This window comes from Nannobrachium achirus (genome assembly GCF_963921795.1).
Source record: "Nannobrachium achirus genome assembly, contig: SCAFFOLD_274, whole genome shotgun sequence".
In the NCBI taxonomy this organism is placed as follows: domain Eukaryota; kingdom Metazoa; phylum Chordata; class Actinopteri; order Myctophiformes; family Myctophidae; genus Nannobrachium; species Nannobrachium achirus.
In genome coordinates this window covers 59,351-83,202 of record NW_027664879.1, presented here as the reverse complement: position 1 = coordinate 83,202, position 23,852 = coordinate 59,351, and the positions used below count along the sequence as shown (strand labels likewise).

The following is a 23,852-nucleotide window of genomic DNA, read 5'->3' as shown; positions in this document are numbered from 1 at the left end:
CCTACTATCCTACGAGCCAATACTTTCACCCCAGTACACGACAACCACGGCATGGCCAAGGAATCGTTTTTTCAAAAAACGCAAAAATAAACGATAAACTAGTAGATGTAGTAGATATTTTACTCCTACCATTTGTTATTTGCTATGGCAGTGGTTATCAATCTTTTTTGACTGCTTTACCCCCTTACACTGATTTCCGAAGTACCCCCTTCCTCTGACTGCAGCAAACTTTACATCAAAAGTCCAGTTCCAATGCCGATACGTTCAAAATAAAACTGCATAATGGCAAATAAACATTGCTTTCTATTCAATAACAGTTACTACTAGTCACGTTATTGATGTAATTTGGTTTAGAAATGAGCAACTCTGTCAATGTTTTATCATTAATCATAACAGTAAAAGACATTCCCATTTTCTAGTTTTTCTCACGTACCCCCTGCAGTACCCCTGTGTACCCCTAGGGGTACATGTAGAGAAACACTGTGCTATAGGACTTAAAGTTACATTGTATTGTATTTTCTTTCACATAACAAAATTATAATATTCACACCCAGTGTGAAGTGAACGAGGCTATTTATGAGTTAATTTCATTAAGCGTCACATGAAGCTTGGCTGATGTGGGATGGTGCAAGATATACAAGACGCTGGACATATGTACATACAGGCAAAGCCAGATGTAGGAGCGGTTGGCACTGCTCAAGGATTAAAATTAAATGTATCCAGCTATAAGCTCCATGTGTAATTACTGAAAAATTGTCATCTGTTGAACAGGTTCATGAATACTGACCTGAGGGTCTCCAGTGTACAGTCTGAACTCCCCAGTCCAACACAGAGTTTCTTAACGCCTGAATCGTGCAGATCGTTGTTACTTAGATCCATTTCTTTCAAACCAGAGGAGCTGAGAGCTAATGATAAGTCCTCACAACATCTCTCTGTCAGGCTACATCCACTCAGCCTGAAGAAACATCAGAGATTAAATCAATATGTTAATATTGTATTTTTTCTGTAAGATAAACATTTCATGAAAAGTTCACAATGCAACGCATTGCAAAGCATTGCAAACTTCAGAGATCTTGCCTAGTATGATATGCCCGGACACTAGGCTTCATTATGTTACACATCTAGTTATTAGTCAAATTCAATGTGACTTAAAAAAAACAAAAACAACAAAATTAATTGTATTACTTATATTTTTCAGGATACGCCTCTCAATATCTTTGTTTTGGTCAATTAGCTCAACAGTAAAGGTCACAAATGAAGTCAAAGTCAGAATGATATAATGGGTTAAATCATGACTTGAATTAAATTGTGTCATGCTGATGCAATGTTGTAGTTTTACTCATTTTCGTATCACTTTGCTCATGTTCTTCATCACAAGCATGTGCATTGTGAGCTGGTAGATCTGTTCTTTTCTAATTAACAAAGTATATAGGGTTTATTAATAGTTAAATGTGTGTAGTTTCTTATCTACAGTATAACAGAAAGATTATGTAATATATTAAATTTTCACTTACAGAGCTCTATTGGAGACTTTGATCACTGGCAGCAGCCCCAGAAGAGCCTTCTCTGAAGCTTGGTATTTCTTCAAGTCAAACACGTCCAGCTCCTCCCCTGATGACAGCAATATGAAGACCAGAGCTGACCACTGAGCAGCAGAGAGTTGTCTTTCGGAGAGTTTTCCTGAGGTCAGGCACAATTGGATCTCCCTCTCTAGAGAATGATCATTCATCTCATTCAGACAGTGGAACAGATTGATGCTTCTTTCTGGAGAGGGATTCTCCCTGATCTTCTCCTTGATATAACTGATTGTTTTCTCATTGGTCTGTGACATACTTCCTGTTTGTCCCAACAGTGTTTTTAAGAGAGTCTGGTTGGTTTCAACTGAGAGGCCCAGCAGGAAACGGAGGAACAAGTCCCAGTGTCCATCTGGACTCTGTATGGCCTTGTCTACAGCACTCTGGTAGAGGTGATTCATGTCAGGGTTGGGTAGCATGGAGGTTGTTTGTGGTTCTGACAGAAGGTTGACACCAGTTTTGATGAATGAGACAAAGACATAAAGAGCAGCCAGAAACTCCTGAATGCTCAGATGGACAAAGCAGAACATCTTTATATGAATCCACCCTCTTTCTAACTCTTTAAACATCAGTGTGAACACGCCTGAGTACAGTGCTGCATCGTTGATATCAATGCCACTATCTTCCATGTCCGCTTGAGTGAAGATTAGGTTACCTTTCTTGAGCTGTTCAAAAGCCAGTTTTCCCAGAGACAGCATGGCCTCCTCTGGATTCCTTTTGTCATGATACTTGTCCTCCCTGTGTTTGGTCTGGACCTCCATAAAGTGGAGGTACATATTAGTCAGGGTCGTTGGCAATGTTCGCTGCTTCACTGTTTTCCACATGTCCTGGACAACTGCAGCGATGATCCAACAGAAGACTGGGATGTGACACATGATGTGGAGGCATCGTGACTTCTTGATGTGTTCAATGACTGTTTTGGCCTGGTCCTCATCATCACTGAATCTCTTCATGAAGAACTGCTCCTTCTGGGGGTCAGCAAACCCTCTCACCTCTGTCAACCTGTCAACATAGTCTCTAGGGATCAAAGGGGCTGCTGCAGGTCGTGTGGTTATCCAGATGCGAGCGGAAGGAAGCAGGTTTCCATTAATGAGGTTTGTTAGGAGCACGTCCAGTGAAGTTTGCTTTGTGACATCAGTACAGATTTCATTGTTCGCAAATAGGGAATTCCTCCACTCATCTAAACCATCAAGGATGAAGACAACTTGGGATGAAGCAGTTAAACTGCAGATAACGGCTTCGTTGGTGGTTACACCAAAAAAGTCATGAAGAAGTTCCACCAAGCTGTAATTCTTCTCCCTCTTCAAAGTCAGCTCTCGGAAAGTGAATGGAAAGATGAAGTGGATATCATGGTTGGCTTTGTCTTCTGCCCAGTCCAGCGTGTACTTCTGAGTTGAGACTGTTTTACCAATGCCAGCCACTCCCTTCGTCATCACTAATCTGATTGGTTTATCTTTTCCAGGTAACGGTTTAAAGATGTCTTCTAAATTGATTGGTGTTTCTGGTCTGGCTGGTTTCCTGGATGCTGCTTCAATTTGTCTGAACTCATGTTCCAGATTGACCTGTCCAGTCCCCTCTGTGACGTAGAGCTCTGTGTAGATCTCATTCAGAAGTGTTTGTCCTTTTGTCCACTCCAACACAAACTGAAACTTCTCACTAAGAATAGACTTAAGTTGTTTTTGCCAATCAACAGCTTCTAAAGGACAAAACAGAGGGCATCAATAAGTACATGTAAACATGCTTCTAAAATGAGAGGTCTTGGTCATTTAAAAGTTAAAGAGGATCACATGTCTGCTGCCGTAGCTGCAGAGCTATGTTAAAGTCTTCAATTCGATGTCAGATTATATAATAAATTGACAATGATGAACCACTTGAACCCTATATAATTTGTCATACTATAAATATCTGCAAGCTCACAACGTGGTGCTACACGTTGTGAGCTTGTAGGTCGTGTATTTTCGCTATAAAAACAACAACCACAGTTAATACATTCCAGATTGAGTGATTGATTGATTGATTGATACAGTATATATATATATATATATATATATATAGTATTGACCTCAAGTCTCCATGGCATGAGTAATCAATAGAAACAAAAAATAACTACTCCCATATATACTTTTATCCAATCAAGAGAGCCACACAAAGATAATGTATCTATAATTGTTTAGTGTTCCAGTTCCAATTGTCATCATCATAAACGTCATGACAATTCATCATCATGAAATGTATTTGTTTATCCTGTATCCTGCATGAGTTGTCTGGAGTTGTCGAGAGTTTGTCTGACTGCTGAATTGTTTATTGTCCACACAATGGAGGACAGCAGTACACTGTCATGTTGTTGTTGTTGATGATAAAATAATAACAGCAAAATAAGATAACACTTTTGGAAGTAAACTTTTAAATAAAACCCATGTTATTGTGGATTTTAAATAAAACAAAGATAAGCAAAGTGAAAACGGTTGCTGAAACTGTAATAATAACATAATAATAAACAATAGACAGGTTGTAACAGAAGAGAAACAGACATACCAGGTGCTAGAACGATGTTCACGTTTGATGCTAGGGGAATTCCTAGAATATAAACATGTACACACACACACGCACGCACGCACGCACGCATGCATGCACACATACAAATACAAACCACGCACAGAGACAGACAAAAAACATGTTGCCATGAACAACTGAGAGTATGTTCTCTGCGTGTGATGCTAAACTAGAGCTCTGCATCCAACAGAAATACAAGAGTATTTTACAAAGAAAGACACAAAGTTTTTCTGAAAAAACGGACAAAGAAGAAATCAATGAGTCTCTATAAGCCATGTTTCCATAAACTTATTCGAATTAGGGAAGCAAATTATCAGATTTGCATATTAAGACTAAGCAAATTAAGCCCGTTTCCATTTGCGGGTGTCATTCGAATTAGCGACGGTCGCATGGGTTGACAGAGTGCTCATCCTGCAAGTTTCAGCGTCCTCTGGAAGGTGGCCGATCTGCAAGCACACAGCACGGCGCGGAGACGCGGATGCGAGCTGCTGTGAGCTTGTAGATCAGCCACTTTGGCACGCAACACCGTGTGACGAGGACGGGTTAGCCACGGATGGCTCGACTCCAGGAGGTGAAAACGGGAGGAAATTACACATGGTTCGTGTCACTCCGTGTGTAACAAACAACCGGTTTGTTTTGTGGGCTATAAACACTATACAATGGACGTTAAGCGGCAGGGGAAAGTGTTAAGTTGGAGGACGATATGTACCCAGAAATCTATTCGCATTTATTGTCTGACCCGTTTCCATTCACAAATGCGCATTTAGTTTATTCAACAAAGCCTCAAAATCCTCCTCCTCCAAGCGGATAATCTTTTTTGCGGATAATGAAAGTTTATTCGCATTTTGAAGTGTTTCCATAAAAACAAATAAGCTGTTAATGCGCTTTATGGAAACGTCACTTATGACCTCATGCACACCGGTTCCGAATTTGCCATGCGGCAGGTGGCTGCGGCAGTTCGTTTTTTCCCCTGAACCCAGTTAGATTTGTGCGTCTTGTCGTATGCGGTAAAAACTCATTGACTCCTTTTATGACTCCTTTTCGGATCCGCAGTGTGGATTCCGCACAGCGTTGCACACCAAATCCAATGCATTTTAATCAAGCAGCAAACAGAAAAAAACACAACAGTCCTGTGTCCAAAGCCCCTAAATGATGCAGAACCAGTCTCCATGTGAAGGTCTGAGCACAGGACCAGTCCTATAAACATGTCATCAGTAGAGGAAAATATTATTTCATTTCACATTCTTACAGTCAAGTTATGAAATAAACATTTCGATCTAATTTATTTTAATCTCATAGTCGAGAAGCACATTTTTGAAATATAAATTATATTTTTTAACAACCATTACTTTATACTTCATCGCACAACAGTGTTGAAAATAGCAGATATACAAGCACACAGCCCTTCTTTCAATTTTATGTTTTGATTTGCTTTACATTTTTAATCTATAGTCCAACACGCCCAAAGTAGGGATCAATTATGAATAAATTATTATTAGTGGCCAAGGGCCACGAAGTGGCCAAAAGGCCACTCATTGATATTGGACTTCATCATTACTAGTTAGTGGCCAAGGCCACGAAGTGGCAAAAGGCCACTTATTGTGGGCTCGCCTGTAAGGCGAGCACACTTTAGATATTGTCATTATTAGTGTGGTTGCCCTAACAGGGCAACACACTATAGTCCTAGGGAAACTTTATTCTTTCTTTATTTATTCTTCTAGATAAGACTTTTTTCGGCGTGTTTCACCGCCCAGAGTTTTTGCGCCACACACTCGCGCCATATGTCAAATCGACTGGCTTCATCGGGAATCGTGTGCTATTATTTCGCTAAGAGAAAAGTTGTATCGTTTAATTGATATTAATTTATTAGTGAATTAATTTTTCCCATTGACTTGAATGGGAAAATGCAAAAACCCGCATTCAATAATTTTTCTCTCGCAAACCATAGGGGCTACAGTTTCAAAACTTGGAGAGGAGATTCATAATGGTTTCAAGGATTAATTGAAAAATAATTTCGTCAGTCGGCCTCATGGTGGCGCTATAACAGCCCACTTTACGTTTTGGCCTGTAACTCTTGAACCGTAGGTCGGAAAATTAAAATTATTTTTTCCCTGGATTCCTTGGGTCATGATGCATCTCCCCACATAGGCCACGCCCATTTGCGTCACGATAGATTTTCCGCCATTTTGCATTTTCTTCAAAACACACTTTTTGCTCCTTTTCCCACATATTTTCTCCAAATGTCACAAAAATCGGTACAGATGATCTCTGGACCCATGCGATAAACATATTCAAGCGATATTTCGATAGTCCATACCGTTCGTCCGTAACAGGCTTCCAAATTTAGCGGGAGGGGCCCGTTTCACAAAAATCAGCCATAAATCACAAACGAAACATCCAGTCAACACAAAATTTTAACCACAAGTTGCGGGTGGGATATTCAACAAATCCCCAAAAGCATTTCCACTTCGACCCTTAGGGGGCGCCACAAACGCGCTAAACGTAACCGTTTCGTGCCAAAACACGTTTTTCAGGGGGAACGACCCTCTCAAAACGAAACACAAACGATCTCGGGAGCGACGCGACAACGTAATCGCCTTGCGGAACTCGTGGGAGGAGCCTATTTCTTAAAAACAAGAAACCATATCCTTACTTCAGGAACGCAGGATCCGACCGGCACCTTTTCTAATCGCGCGTCGCACGGCCCCCGCGCTATCCGTCCCGACGTCGTCTCCCTCGGACCCCCGCGTTTTGCTCAGGGTCCCGGCAGCGCATCCCCACGACTCGCGCCGGGGCGGGGCGGGCAACCACAATCGCAATTTCACAAATTGCACATTTTCTAGTTAGTGTGGTTGCCCTTACAGGGCAACACACTATAGTTCTAGGGAAACTTTATTCTTTATTCTTTATTCTTCTAGATAAACTTTTTTTCGGCGCGTTTCACAGCCCACAGTTTTTGCGCCACACACTCGCGCCATATGTCAAATCGACCGGTTTCATCGGGAATCGAGTGCTTATATTTTGCTAAGAGAAAAGTTGTATCGTTTAATTGATATGAATTTATTAGTGAATTAATTTTCCCCATTGACTTGAATGGGAAAATGCAAAAACTCACATTCAAATATTTTTCTCTCGCAAACCATAGGAGCTACAGTTTCAAAACTTGGAGAGGAGATTCATAATTATGGCAAGGATTATTGAAAAAATAAATACATCACTTGGCCTCATGGTGGCGCTATAACAGCCCACCTTACGTTTCGGCCTGTAACTCTTGAACCGTAGGTCGGAAAATAAAAATTATTTTTTCCCTGGATTCCTTGGGTCATGACGCATCTCCCCATATAGGCCACGCCCATTTGCGTCAGGATAGATTTTCCACCATTTTGAATTTTCTTCAAAACACACTTTTTGCTCCTTTTCCCACATATTTTCTCCAAATGTCACAAAAATCGGTACACAAGATCTCTGAACCCACGCGATAAACATATTCAAGCGATATTTCGATAGTCCATACCGTTCGTCCGGAACACGCTTCCGAAGTTAGCGAGAGGGGCCCGTTTTGCCAAAAATAGCCATAAATCATAAACGAAACATCCAGTCAACACCAAATTTAAACCACAAGTTGCGGGTGGGATATTCAACAAATCCCCAAAAGCATTTCCACTTCGACCCTTAGGGGGCGCCAAAAACGCACAAAACGTAACCGTTTCAGGCCAAAACGCGTTTTTCAGGGGGAACAACCCTCTCAAAACGAAACACAAACGATCTCGGGAGCGACGTGACAACATAATCGTCTTGCAAAACTCGTGGGAGGGGGGCGGGGCGAGCAACCACACTCGCAATTTCCCAAATTGCACATTTTCTAGTTTATTTATCTAGTAAGTTCTCCTCAATACTTTGGCACCTTTCTACTCCTACATACTTAGTGAGAAAATGAAAATAAAAACATCAATGTGTTCAGCCTACAGTGGCGACGTGTGCTATTATTTTATACAGCAATCGGCCAAATGGTGGCGCTGTAGGAAGCCTTCGAAAGTGCGAACTTTGAACAGGTATAGCTCATGCTGTGTTTGAGGTAAAGCCATGAAACCTGTATACACGTATGCGTCTCCTCATGCCGAACAACTTTTACCCTCTAACTTTTGACCTCTGACCTTTAGGTCTCCCACAATTTGGAATTATATGAAAAACAGTACAAATCTATCTCCTCCTGGGATTTTTGCATAACGCGCACAAAACTTTTTTCACATGAACTTTGGACCAATACGGTCAAACTGTCTGATCGGATTTCTTTTAAAGCGAAAGATTATTTTTTAATAATTCAATAAATATTGCGGTTTTATGCAAATTATTCTTCTGCCTCTAAATCATACATGCACAGTTACACGTTCATGGCATTTGGCAAAGATGTAGAGGGTTAGTCAAAGTATCACTGAAACCAATTTTATTCCAATCGGCCAAATGGTGGCGCTGTAGGAAGCCTTCGAAAGTGCGAACTTTGAACAGGTATAGATCATGCTATGTTTTAAGTACAGCCATGAAACCTGTATACACGTGTGCGTCTCCTCATGCCGAACAACTTTTACGCTCTGACTTTTAACCTCTGACCTTAAGATCCCCCAGAATTTTGAATTATATGAAAAAAAATAAAAATCTATCTCCTCCTGGGATTTTTGCATTACGCGCACAAAACTTTTTTCACATGAACTTTGGACCAATACGTGTCTGGTCGGATTTCTTTTAAAGTGAAGCATTATTTTTTAATAATTCACTGTATATTGCAGTTTTATGCAAATTATTCTTCTGCCTCTAAATCATACATGCAAAGTGACACGTTCATGGCATTTGGCAAATATGTAGAGGGTTAGTCCAAATATCACTGAAAGCAATCTTACTCCAATTGGCCAAAGGGGGGCGCTATACGAAGCGTTTGAAAACTCAAACTTTAAAGGGGCATAAGTCATGCCTCGTTTTGTTTGAAGACATGCAACTTGCTTACACACGTGTCTTGACTCAAGCGGAAGACATCTGTGTCTTTGTTAAGTAAGCTCCGCCCTTAGATTTTCCGCCATTTTGAGCAGTTTTAAAGTGAAACATTTTTTAATAATTCACTGAATATTGCACTTTTATGCAAATTATTCTTTTGCCTCAAAATCATACATGCAAAGTTACACGTTCATGGCATTTGGCAAAGATGTAGAGGGTTAGTCAAAATATCACTGAAACCAATCTTATTCCAATTCCTCCTTCTCACATGACGTCACCGCGTCGTTCTGCTTTACGGCAGTGCGCGATTTGAGGTGATAACAGGGCTGCCTCTATCTCTACACAATAGAGCCACCACAAGCCTACAACTACTCGTTTTTAAGGTAAAGTTTGTTATGCTACTGTTAGCTGTTTGTCATCATGTTCTATTGTTAATGTTAACAGTCTTTTTTCATTTTGGAAGTAGCCTTAGATTGGGGAGAGGGGGAGAAAAACATGGCATTAGGTGCTAATAATGCTACATGCTGCCTGCCTGTTTACATATGAGCCACAAGTCTGGTGACAGAAAACGATTTATTTACATGATGACAGTCGAAAGTTAAAGACAAAATCACCACTCATCAGTAAATTATAATACCAAGTGTTAAGCCTTTTTAACTTTTAAGTGTGTACATATGATTTAACAGAGGTGAATCCACTAGGCTATGCATACTGGGTTTTATACTGTATGCTGTTGTGGACATTTCTATGTAATACAAGTTGAGTGGGCAATATTCAAGTCTGGGCCATATCTTTTGTTATGTTAACATGGTTAATTACTTAGAAACTGACATCATCTGGTCATTATTAACTGAATAGGCTGATAATTATATCACCACAACGTAATCCCCCATTCCCCCTAATAGTCTCAAATAGATAAAATAAATCATACATTTGCTTGATATGTGAAAGATAACCAGTATGTTAAAGTCTCTCCCTATGGCAGCTGTGAGTTAGCAACGTTAATTAAACATCTATGTATATATACAGCAAAACACACACATTGTTATTTCTCTTAACAGGTTACACATCATTCAAGATATGCTCTTGTGGAGCTGAAGAGCACATCATGCTGTGCTGGGAACAGTAAAGCACTTTTAGTCTGTGGCCCCAGGGATATTCTGGTTCAGATTCAATACATACAATACAATACACGTATGGGTGAGTATTCATGTTAGTCGGAGGCCTTAGGGTTTTTTTTTTTTCTCATGCTAATCAGTCTAAAAGTTCAACATTTTGCACAGATGTACAGTAGCTCAGGGCATGCTCTAATGATTTAGCTAGGGCGCCCGAGTCTGCGACATTCGGGGTCGCCACAGCGGCCAAATCAAGTTGGGCTCCCATCGACTTTAGTGATGAAAAGTGATGAGTCATCACTTTTCAGAGTTTTTTGGGTGCTGTGGCGACCCCGAATGTCGCAGACTCGGGCGCCCTAGCTAAATCATTAGAGCATGCCCTGAGCAAAATTGCCCTGAGCAAAAAATCTGTGCAAAATTTTGAACTTTTAGACTGATTAGCACGAGAAAAAAAAAACCCTAAGGCCTCCGACTAACATGAATACTCACCCATACGTGTATTGTTTTCTGAGACCATTTCTAGCCCACAGAATGTATTTTGTGCAAAACAAATGCCTGCAATGGATTCAGCATCATGACAAACCTCTAGTTAGACCCCTCAGATCCTCCTTAAATACACAGAAAAAAAATATTTTTCTGGGTATTTTCCTCCTGTATAGAAAGTCAATGGGAGCCCAATTGGATTGCGCAATACGGCAGTACCATGGGGGGCCCATCTTGGCACCCATCTTAACACATTGACCGCCATCTTAACATTCACTGTAGGCTCTCCTGCCATTTTGTTTAAGCATTTTCTTCATATTTATACATTTTTCCTAAATTCCCTGTTTGCACGAAAATGTCATAGAGTGCCTGAAATAAAAGAGGACATCCTCTAGTCTCTCCAAAATGTGTGTACGATGTAGCAATCTAGAGTTTTAGCCATTTCAAACCCCTTGTTTTTTCAAAATGCAGGTGGAAATTCAAAATAATTTGAGTTATTGACCTTTTTGTGAATGATCTGTTTTCCAGTGGATAACTCACTTGATATTTGTCTTTATGGCTTCAGGCATTATCAGATAAGTGTACTAATTTAATTATGTAATAGGATTTTTGTTTAGAATTTTCTGTTTAGAAAAATGCAGAGAAAAATATTTTTATTGGCTATATGTCTGACCAAAAAACTTCACATACTATATTGCAGTATTTCTGTGAGTATTATGTGAGCCCCCACTTGGGGGCGCTTTCTCTCTGTCTCTGTGTCTGCTGGTTGGTCTCGGCTGGTTTTTGCTCTGTACAGGTGCACACACACAAATAGACATCAAAGGGGGCATGAGTCTTTTTTCTAACATGTCCTAGAATGTGAAAATAGCAGATCTACAAGCTCTACAAGCTCAACACATCGCTCTGTGACACATTGAGAGCTTGTAGAGCTTGTAGATCTGCTATTTTCACATTCTAGGACATGTTAGAAAAATGTCTCCCCCTGCCCCTAAAACATCCTCTGCACGCCCTGCTCAACAGCCTCTGGTGCGTCTTTGCTAACGAGGCTTCATCGACAGTAGTTGATCACTTGTTTTTTGGGGGGAGCGGTGGTCCACGGACCGCCGCCTGGTTCCCTGAGAAGTGTTGGCTGGAGACCAGGGTAGTGAGAGGATGGACCCCTTCGTGAGATCGCATCGCCAGGGACCACTTCACTTGTCTCTGACAACTGGATCGTGTCGTGTGAACTTTATGTAACAAATGATCGGGCGGTTTATTGATTGATTTTACAACGTTGTGTAACAGTTGATTATCGTGTTCCCACTGCTCTGCGGAGGTCTGCGAAGCGTTGGGCCCGCGGACCCCCTATTGGTTCCGTTAGAAAGGCGACCAGGGACCCCCCCTTTGCAAAGGACCGCCTGGCGCCCATGGCCTGCTTGTGGACTAACATACCATTACAAAACAATATATTACAGCCTGGATATATGGATTATAAACCATGGTGTGGATTCTAATCAACCATCAGCATTCTCAGGTATGTTTAGGGAGCATTTATATGGCGAATTGGCGATAATTGTGTTTTTTGTGTCTTGAGAGAGAGAGAGAGAGGCAGATCTCTGATAGCACTGTTTCTTTATGGGACTGAACGTAGCCTATATGTGCTGATCAGGGGGACTACTGAAACAGACATACAGTGGTCCGTGGACCACACACACACACACACACACACACACACACACACACACACACACACACACACACACACACACACACATACACACACACATACACATACACACACACACACACACACACACACACACACATACACACACACACACACACACACACACACAAACACAGTTGTTCTAACACTTTTTTTCTTCTCTTTTTTTTTCGGCTGCCAGCCTTGTGTGCTCAAATGCCAGTTCACTGTGCGTTATGGGGAGATTTATACATTTGTATTGCAATTTATACATTATTACAGTCTTTTTTTCAAACACACTTACTTTGATGTGTGATATTTTTGGTTCCCTTTATGACAGAAGGCTCAAACTTTGTCATGGGCAGAGGGAGGGGGTTAATTAACATTACATTATATAAAAGCTAATTCTCAGGACTATCGGGCCTGGCAGAGAAGGACATTGGAATTTTCTCGGGACTATCGGGAGGGGCGGTAAATGAGTTAAAATGATTAAGTATGTTATGGACAACATCTGTGCCAAATTTGGCGAATTTGCGAGAATCTCAACCAAACGGTCCTTGTTTTGCCCTGGGGCCACAGACTATTTGGGAGTCGAAGATGGTTTTACCCCGGTCATGCACCAGCTTGATGCAAAACTGACTAATTACAGTACCATTCAGTTATGGGAGAATATGTACAGATGGTCCACTCAATGTGACAGAATCTTGATCACTTCTAAAATGTACATGGATGCCTTAAGTTGTCCATCTTGAGGTATCATTTTATAACTTAGTGTAAAGAAAAATAAAGCTGCAGTTTAGAAACGTTATTGTTCCCTTAAAGTTTCACAGGTTGAGGACAAAGCAAACATTTTGTTTCAAGAAAAACTATTTACCCTCACCTTCATGCAAAATACAACAGATGAATATTTAATTTTCAGTTGTTCAAAAGAAAATCAATTATTTGCAGGTTTGGGGTTAGCTGGGTGCACACATGCATGTGTATATGATGCCTGTTGTTATGGTTATTCTTCACAACATGGACATGCTTTTTCTCTAGTGTAATAAATATTCAATAAAAACAATACACTATGAGAGCAATGATGCTGTCAACATCTTTGTTTCTCCCAAGGTTTAACAAATGCTCCTTGTTTAATCTGGTTTAGCAGACTTGACACAAGTGATCCATAGCTGCTATGGAGCTGATCTAGGTACAGCAAGGTTATCCTTTTCAGATGCTGTGTGCCAGAAGATCATGGTGCTTCCACATCCCTCGTGAAGGTCCTCTCACATCCCCATGGAGGTCCACTTTGCATCTACCACGCATCTGAGTTGGCCCTAAAACAAAACATTATTAAATAAATAAAACAAATGCAATAATCATGTGTATATTAAATGGAAAGCATGAATGTTGAAGATGGTTGCATGTTCATTTATGAACATTTTAAAAGTGTCAATGCAATGTTCAAACAGGGTTGGCTAACTTGCCACTGTCAAAACATAATGGCATCTTTCAGATCAGACAAATGGGCTATGTATCATTTATTTGAAGCTCATCTATTCTAGGGGGAGCAAGATGAGCCTATAAATTATGGTTATCAGCCTATGTAGTCAATAATGACAAATCGATGGTAGTTAAAGTAGGCTAGTTAACACAACAATAGATATGGCCTGGCTTATTGCCCACTTAACTTGTATTCTATAAAAAATGTCCACAACAACACAGTATAAAACCAAGTAGACCTAGTGGTTTAAAATGTAGCCTTGAAATAATGTTGAGTTATGTATTGAACAAACTGGGATAGCTATCAATTTTGTGTAGGCCTATTTCACTGAAGCTCATTTGCAGCTGATGGACATAAGGGACAATGTGAACTATATTTGAAAAGAATAATTACCAAAATGATTGATCTATGTGGGAAAAGATTAGATTTAGAAACCAAGAGTCAAAGTTATGGTGGAGGTATGGTGAGTGATTATACCTTGATATAAACGGACACACTGTGTTACAGAGGATTAACACTTGGTAATATAATGGCTATCTACTGATGAGTGGTGACTTTGTCTTTAACTTTCTTCTGTCATCATGTAAATAAATTGTTTTCTGTCACCAGACTTGTGGGAAGTTGTGCCTAACCCTATGTAAACAGACAGGCAGGTAGCTATTAGCACCTAATGTCATGTTTTTTTCCGCCCCTCTCCCCAATCTAAGGCAATTTCCATAATGAAAAAAGACTTAACATTAACAAGAGAACATGATGACAAACAGCTAACAGTAGCATAACAAACTTTACCTTAAAACGAGTAGTTGTAGGCTTGTGGTGGCTCTATTGTGTAGAGATAGAGGCAGCCCTTTTATCACCTCAATCCGAGCTGCCGTAAAGCAGAACGACGACGTGACGTCACTGTGAGAAACTCCCATTGGCCAAAGGGGGGGGGCGCTATAGGAAGCGTTTGAAAATTCAAACTTCAAACGGGCATAAGTCATGACTCGTTTCGTTTGAAGACATGCAACTTGCTTACACGCGTGCTTTGCAGAAGACATTTGTGTCTTTGTTAAGTAAGCTCCGCCCTTAGATTTTCCGCCATTTTGAGCAGTTTGTAAAATGCTTAAACCCGCTTTTATTCTGGAATGTTTGCGTTACGTACACAAAACTTTTTTTTACATGAACTTTGGACCAATATCTAAAGATCTGTCAGATCGGATTTTTTTTTTTATTGAAACATGCTTTTTTAATAATTCAATGAATATTGCAGTTTTATGCAAATTATTCTTCTGCCTCTAAATCATACATGCAAAGTAACATGTTCATGGCATTTGGCAAAGATGTAGACAGAGTGTTAGTCCAAATATCACTAAAACCAATCTTACTCCAATTGGCCAAAGGGGGGCGCTATATCATTTTGAGCAGTTTGTGAAACGCTTAAACCCGTTAAGGACCTAAGGACCTTTATCTAATGTGCCTATGAAGTGCACACACACAAAAGATAATAATAATAATAATAAATATAGCTGCAAGCAGCGATAAAGTGGCCAAAGCCAAAAACACCTCAAATCATGAACACAGCCTGCAATGTGCGTGAAATCTTGCAAGCACATTCCCAATAGGTCAAGGAACAGATACCACCCTTCTCACATTGGCCTGTTATAGCGCCACCAGCGGGTCAACACATTTTTGGAACAAAATGGATCAAACGTCAGTAACGTCAAAGAGAGCACTGCCTGCGATCTTGACATTTTGTACTTTTATAGCCATTGTTTTCTGGCTTGAAGTGAGCCCACAATTGTTTCGAAGGAACAATATTTTCTAGTTCTCAATGACCTCTTGCACACCGGCTCTGAATTTGCTGTGCGGCAAGTGGCTGCGGCAGTGCATTTTGTTCCTGAGAATTTAGTAAAAGAGAATAGTAAAAGTATCAATACTGCAATGTAGAAATAGTAAAGTAAAGTAGCCTACAAGTACTGTAAAAAATGTTTGAAAATAGCAGGTCTATCAGACATGTAGATCTGCTATTTTCAAATAGCCACGGTATTAAATAAGACTAAAGTGGTTTATGTAGGTTTTAAAACATTATAACTTATTTCTGCAATGTAACTGTAACTCTTTTTCGGATCCGCAGTGCGGTTTACACACAGCATTGCACACCAAATCCAATGCGTTTTAATCATGCAGCAAATGGAAAAAAACACAACGGTTAAGAATTGTGTCTTTGAGCAAAGCCCCTTACTACGACACTATGGAACATTTACTTGCAGTGTTTGTTTTTTAGGCTTGTACCACTTCTGTACAGACTCGGTTTTCAGTTTCCACGTTCCACAGATTCCAAAAGACAAAGAACAGCTAGGAGAAGAGAATATCTGAAGAGACAACTTTACCCGAGTCTTCAGCAAACACTTTACTCACAAGAGAACTGCAACAATGGAAGAATCATCGCGGTTCACTTCACCCGTTGTTCACTAGAACTTCTGAACCACATAAGGGTCCTATTTGGTCGCTAGGGCCTAGGCTATCCATCATTTATCTGGGAACCACCTCAAGGACATCTGACCTGGGGGTCCCCGGACCCCACTTTCAGAACCACCGCAGTATACATGATGCAATAGGTAGCCTATCAACCAGGGCAGTAGACCAGCAGTAGCCTAGTATATACTGTAATGTTTAAATAGTTTCACATAAACCCTTAACACTGTTGTTAAGTTTCTACTTGGAAATAGCCTATCATCTACAAGCTCGCTCACTACACTTTCATACCTTTAAAACTTATAACTTTTTAAATTTTGAATTCCGTACTTATATTTGTAACAGAGTACTGATCAGTATTGATACTTTTACTTAAAGGTGTATTCAGTGATAATGAAAGTGGCCGGGGGTCATCTTGTCCCTTAATGGCCTTACAGCGTGGAAATGTTTATTTTTTTATAGAGTTTTTGCAGCATTATAATGTCCTCGTTTTGATCATTAGACCCAATCACTGAATATCGGTAGGCCTATGTCTCCAGCTTCAGGATATGTATGATACTGATTTACTACCAGACTGTGGCATTTTATGAGTTCAGTAGTTTACAATCTAGGCATTTAGCAGACGTTATTAATGCAGAGCGACTGTGGTTCTCAAAACTTTTATTTTGACCATCATAACTAATCATCATAACATAACATAACTACGGAAATACTCTACCCTGATTTGTCGAGGACTGGCTGGCCACCTCTGAAAATCGAATCTAGCTATGCTCGTAACACGGGCCATGGTAGAAGTCCTTATATGGTCAGCAGCACACATTCTAGTGAGGAGAATGAATGGAAAATATACCAATTGTATTTTTATTTGAATGAAATACAATCACTGAATATACCTACCTCAAATAAATAATATGAGTACCTTTTTCACCACTGGTGGAAAGTGGAAACTGAGAACTGCAGCCTACACTATCACTGAGACGCAGTATGTTGGAGAGCTGTCCTCCCGTTTTTCAAAATACATTTTGAACTCATGGCATCATGTAAACGTCGACACACAAATAATACAAAATATAAATGAAGATGATATGAAATAATCAAACACTGTAGTTTACACTGTTCTATTTGCTACAATATGATGACTGTACATTCACTATCATTGCTCCAGATGAGACAGGGAGTGGGGAAGCATCCCAATACCTGTGTTGCCCAGTAGGGGGCATGTGTATGCATAAAGACCTTTCATCATCATGAACTTCATGACAATTCAGCATCATGACATGTATTTGTTTATCCTGTATCCTGCATGAGTTTCAGGAGTTGTCAAGAGTTTGTCTGTTCTGAATTGTTTGTTTTCCACACAATGGAGGATAGCAGTACAGTGTACTTGTTAAAGCTATACTGTGTAAGTTGCTCAACTTGTGGTCAGTAGCTCTATAGCAAACCTCGGTCGCGTCCGCGTCTTTCGTCTGTTTTTCGGTTCTCACACCCCCGCGTCTGCCTCCACCTTGCCGAGATCTATCTTTTGAGGGGAGTCTGGTTCCTGTGCGTTCAGCCATTCCGGAGATACACTCCTTCACCCATGCTTCACCGTGCACCCGAGTATAGAGACACACGGGAGACTACAAATATGGCAGCCCTAGTGACCCCACTCCAAGATGCGCTGTGATTGGCCGGCAGTGTATAACCCTCGCTGTGATTGGCCGGTAGTATGACAACGTCATTTTGCCGCGAAATTCTCCCCCCCTCACGGCTCATAGAAAACATATAAAGAGAAGGCTTTTGAAGCTGAAAATAACGGAGTGGGGGTTCTAAAACTTTAGCGATTTAACAGTTAGGACCATTTTAAGATTTGTTTTATAAAATAGGTTCCATGGTATAACTTTAAAATAATACCCATTTTATTGTGAATTTGAAATAAATCAAAGATAAGCAAACTGAAAACGGTTGCTGAAACTGTTTAAGTATCAGTTCAAATAATAACATAATAATAAACAATAGACAGGTTGTAACAGAAGAGAAACACACATAGCAGGTGCTAGACCGATGTTCACGACTGGTGTTAGGGGAATTCCTAGAATACAAACATGTACACAAAAAACATTTCAGTTGCCATGGATATCTGAGGGTGTGATCTCTGGGGGTGATGCTAAATTAGAGCTCTCCATCCAACAGAAATACAAGTGTATTTTACAAAGAAAGACACAGAATAAATGTTGTTCCTCATGGAGAAATGTCCTTATAGCTGACCAGCTATGTGGAGGTCTGAGCACACACACACACACACACACACACACACACACACACACACACACACACACACACACACACACACACACACACACACACACACACACACACACACACACACTGACTGACTACTACGGCACATAAATGTACTATGAACTAGTACTAGTGGTGCTCAAACGTTTTAAGTGCAAGGACCCCCATAACTCTGAGAGTGTACAAATGGTTCCAATGCACTCTCAGAGTTACAGACCTCTTATGGTCATTCAGGGCTAGTGTTATGAGCTTGTAGATCTGCTATTTTCACTATTTTTACACAACACCATTGTGTTACGAAGTATAAAGTAATGCACATTGTTAATCGTTTTGTTGATACATAACGTTTCTTGATTAATGGATTAATAAAGAAGTAAATGATAATCGCTGAGAAAATAATGGATAGTCGCAGCTCTACAACATTAAGTATTCTCACTTTATAGCAACTCTGCCAGTTGTCACAGTCAGCAAGAACAATAATCCCTGATGATTGTAGGTTCATTATGAACAAACACATACAGTATCATGTGTTATGGTTGTTATGCTCATCCCTATGGATACTATTATTATTTTTACAAGACAATAATGTTTTATAAATATTATTATGGGAGTCCTACACAGCAAATGTCTTCCCAGCAAAGTTGGTTTAACTTTTGATTGATTGATTGATTGATTGATTGAAGGCTTTATTAGAAGTTTGCATAGGAAAATGTACAGATTCATGACGGTACAGTTCACTGGTACAAGGTCTACTAAAAGGAGATCCATGAAAAGACTAAGCTTATTTCAACAGGAAACCATTTAAGTATCTCATATAACATTGAATGACAGACAAATAGAACACAGTACTATGCAGTAGATATGTAAAGAAAAAGGGGAAAAAAAGAAAACAGTAAATCTAAACAAACAGTAAGTATATACAAGGAATATACAGTAAATCTAAAACAAACAGTAAGTATATACAAGGAATATACAAGTATACAAGTATATACAAGGAAGGGGCAGGGAGGGTAGGGTTGGGCTAGGTTTTTTTACCAGTTGCGAACGGCTGCTGCCTGTAAGTGGCTTTTCAGGGCAATTTTAAAGGATGCTAGTGATCCACACTCCTTTATGGCCTTCGGTAAGGCATTCCACATTTTTGTGGTATAGCAGAAGAAGGAGTTCGACCCTTTCTTTGAGTTGACTCTGGGTTGAACGTGATCTGTGGCACTGCCTCTGGTGTTGTAATTATGGACATCCTTAACGTTTATAAAGTATTTTGACAGGTACTTGGGTATCATAGTGGTGTAGTGTATCTTGTACACCAGGCCCATTGCAAGTTGCTGTACTCTGTCATCTACTCTGAGCCACCCCACTCTTAACTGGTGAGTAGCGGTGAGGTGAGTCTGATAGGGAAGGTTAAGCAGGACCCTAATTAGTTTATTTTGGGCTGTTTGAAGTTTAGTTTTAAGGGCTTGTGGGGCGTCACGATACCATACGTGGACTCCGTAGTCAAAGAGGGGCTGGATTATTGCACCAGCTATGGTCTTCAGTGTGTTAAAGTTGACCATTGGGGCGATCCTCTGTAGGAAACGAGTTCGTTGGTTGATTTTTTGTATTACTTTTGAAGTCATCTTTTCGCTGGAAAGATTAGCTTCAAGGATACATCCTAAGTAAGAGATTTCGTTTTTTCGTGTTATGACCTTGTCACCCACTTTGATTGTGAAGTCATCTACCTTTTTGAGGTTATGATTTGATCCAAAGAGGATGGACTCGGTTTTTCCCAGGTGAATTGATAATTTGTTGTCGTTAAGCCATGTGCAGATCTTACTCAGTTCAGAGTTAAGTGTCTTTTCAACCTGCAAGTGGTCCTTGCCCGAGACTAGGAGAGCCGAGTCATCCGCGAACAGGAACAGGTTGCAGTCGCAAGCAGATGCCATGTCGTTCACGTATATTAGGAACAACAGAGGTCCCAGTATGCTACCTTGAGGAACACCACAGCTTACTGGGAGGGGGGGGGACAGGGTTCCGTTAATCTCCACCACCTGTTCCCTCCCCACCAGGTAAGATTGCATCCAGCTCACTGCTGCGCTGTCAAGACCGATGGCTTTTAGTTTCTCAATCAGAATAGCATGATCCACGGTGTCAAATGCCTTCTGGAGGTCCATCATGACCATGCCACTATATTTGTCCTGATCCGCTTCGCGTTTGATTTGGTCAGTCAAATAGAGAAGGCATGTGTCAGTGGAATGGGATTTTCTGAATCCAGATTGGAACTCGTAAATCAGATTATTCTCATCGAGATATCTTGCAATCTGTTCGTAGACTATTTTCTCCATGACTTTGGATATGGAGCTAAGAATGGAAACGGGGCGGTAGTTTCCAGGGTCTAGTTTGCTACCTTTTTTGTGCAGGGGGGTTACTTTTGCTAGTTTGAAGTCCTGGGGGACATGACCCTGTTCGATGGAAAGGTTAATTATGTGGGTAATGATTGGAGCAATGGTGGCGGCTGAATCTCTGAGAAATCTAGCTGGGATTTTATCAAGGCCAGTGGCCTTGTGCTGAGGTAGGGCGCTCAATTTTTTAAACACTTCATCAGTTGTCACTGTGGAAAGTTTAAAGCTGTCTTTTTTGACGCCCAGTTTTTTGTAGAATTTTTTAACAAATTCTTCACCATACCGCCCAGATGGGGCGACCAGTCTTTCGACCAGTGAACGGGCTGTGGTGGTAAAGGTTTTGTAGGTTTTGTAGGTTTTGTAACCCATTAAAACCAGGGGAATATCTGTGTCATTTTAGATGTTTTGCTGTGGCTGTTCAAAATCTTTATTATGAAGCATAGTGTTAGTTCATGCAGGGCACAGAAGTCATACACGCCTCGGCTGTAATAGGCTGCCTGTCAGTCTGCTGATTGTTTATAATCAGCCTACTGTCCAATCACAGCTACTGTATGCTGGTCATTGCCAAAGCAGCCACTATCTACACTCCAATCAGAGCTCCTTTAAATATGGCTTCTCCATTTACTGATCTCTGCTTCTGTTGCTGCTTGCCACATTCCTGCTGCTGCTCTAGCAGCCTCCTCCACCCCAGCCTCCATCTATTGACCAGAGGCTGGCATATGGGCTCAAATACTATATTTTTTGTGTGCTGATAAAATTAAAACTGTCAATGTATTGCGTAGGCCTGCTCTACCTATGGGGGGGGGGGGGGGGGGGGTTGCTTAGTGTTGCCTGATTTTGCTAGCATGATGCTAAGGTCAAATTTAGGGTGGATCCCAAGAGCGGAGCCATTAACGGCAAGTTTAACTGTATTCCATTTGTTGCAATGCAGTAAATGGTAAAATCTAGGTTGAATGAACCGCTGTAAGTGAAGACAGTGTATGGGACTCCCCTTGTTTTTTGTATTTTTTTTTCTCTCTTTTCAAGTTCATAACTCCTACTCACCTTTACAATTCAATAGATGTGCAAAATGCTTTTTTTCTATTATATAATAATTATTATTATACATTAGTTGGAGGTTCAACTCCAGACCAAGTCACATCACCAACTACACAAATAAAGTTCTCTCACTCACCTTCTTCAGGATCATCCACAGGCACACGCTCAGACCCACGTGAAGAAAACCTCTTCTTTATACGATCTGAGATGGAATTCAAACAGTGATATTAAGTTTCACGTGCATGTTTACACACACACACACACACACACACACACACACACACACACACACACACACACACACACACACACACACACAAACATATTTGACACTGCATGCAGCAGCTGAGTAGTAACTTTGTAAGCATGTTGTATTTTATGTGTAATGTTGTAATCAGTAGAGAAACTTACCACGATATTTCACAGCCAGCATCAAACCCACTGCAAGGATTACAGCAACAATGCCTCCAACAATCCCTCCCACAGGTGTCACAGGTGTCTCTTTCACAGGTTCAGGTTCAGGTTCTTAGGAGACAAAATAAACAATTACATTACTGAGTTGAATTTGCTTTTAATTCAAGAATAATAAATACATATTTTACATTTTGTTGACAATGCCATTTGTTTAAATAGTGGGGGAGATGTCATTAATAATGTGCAACATTGTTTTCTCACTCAACAGTAAACAAACCAACATAAAGTTTAAGTGTATAGAGGGTAGCTACACAATTCCCTGCTACATAGGGCGGCATAGCTCAGGGGTAGAGAAACTGGTATTAGAGCACAAAGGGTATAAATCCCGAAGGGTTCCCAGTTCGAATCCGGGCTCCCCCTGAGTTAATGTCGAAGGGTCCTTGGGCAAGACTCTGAACCCCAAATTGCTCCCGGTGAGTAGGTTGGTGCCTTGCATGGCTTCCTCCGCCACCGGTGTATGAATGTGTGTGTGAATGGGTGAATGTAATGCACAATCTATGTAAAGCGCTTTGGATTAGAAGCATTTACCATTTTACATTTCTAAAGTGACAATTTAAGGACTTTTTAATACCTCTAAAATGTCAAATAGCGAATCTAAATGCTATTTTCACAATAGAACCATAAATGTAATGCCTCAACACTTAGTTCTCGTATAATTAATCTTATATATTTATATATTATATATTCTTGCTGTCAGGCAGTAACCTTGTATATCCATATTTGAACTCTGAATTCTGTATTAGTAATAATAATAGTTAAAATATCAGTGTTGTCCCTGTAACACAGTGGATCCATTTCTACACATTGTGGAGTAAACAACATACTTTTATAAAACGGATTTGTAATGGCATGACTCTGCTCCACACTGACTGGGGTCTTCTTTTCACAAAAGAACTCTTTGACCTTCTTCCCTTCCTCATCGTTGGTGATGTTCAGCTGTGCAGAGTTGGGTCCAGAGTCAGACACCATCCATTCTCCTTCATCTTTCTTCCAGCGATAGGTGACCGGAACTGGATCTCTGCTCTTCCCTACACATTCCAGTGTGCAGCTGGTAGAGCTAGATGTACAAGTACCCACGATAGCCACTTGTGGTTTTGGGTTCTCTGTTAAAAAAACAACAACAAAAAAACAATGAATGAACACAGCTCAGAATTGCTGGTGAGGTAACTGATAAAAGGGTTTAAAATGTTTCAACTGGTCAGCCAAATAAGATATCGGCATATAAGTGATATTACATTAATTGTATATCTGATCTTGAGGTAATTGCTTATGCCCCAAAATCATGAAGGTTAATTTGACCTTTGGGAAATGTACAGTAGTTACTGCACTTTGGTTTTACGGAAACATAGT

At 40.4% G+C, this 23,852-nt stretch overlaps 2 protein-coding genes across 2 annotated transcripts in view; both read right to left on the bottom strand.

Moving 5' to 3' along the window:
* LOC308280756 (NLR family CARD domain-containing protein 3-like) overlaps positions 1-23,852 on the bottom strand; it is a gene marked incomplete at both ends in the record, with an annotated part of 79,114 nt that overhangs the window by 504 nt on the left and 54,758 nt on the right. The gene's annotated exons all lie outside the window — the stretch shown is intronic.
* Positions 757-23,471, bottom strand: LOC308280755 (NLR family CARD domain-containing protein 3-like; the record flags this gene model as incomplete). The annotated part of the gene is made up of 4 exons (XM_080755068.1): positions 757-955; positions 1,515-3,270; positions 22,165-22,230; positions 23,357-23,471. 4 exons carry the CDS (start codon positions 23,469-23,471, stop codon positions 757-759), a joined length of 2,136 nt encoding a protein of 711 aa, XP_080611194.1.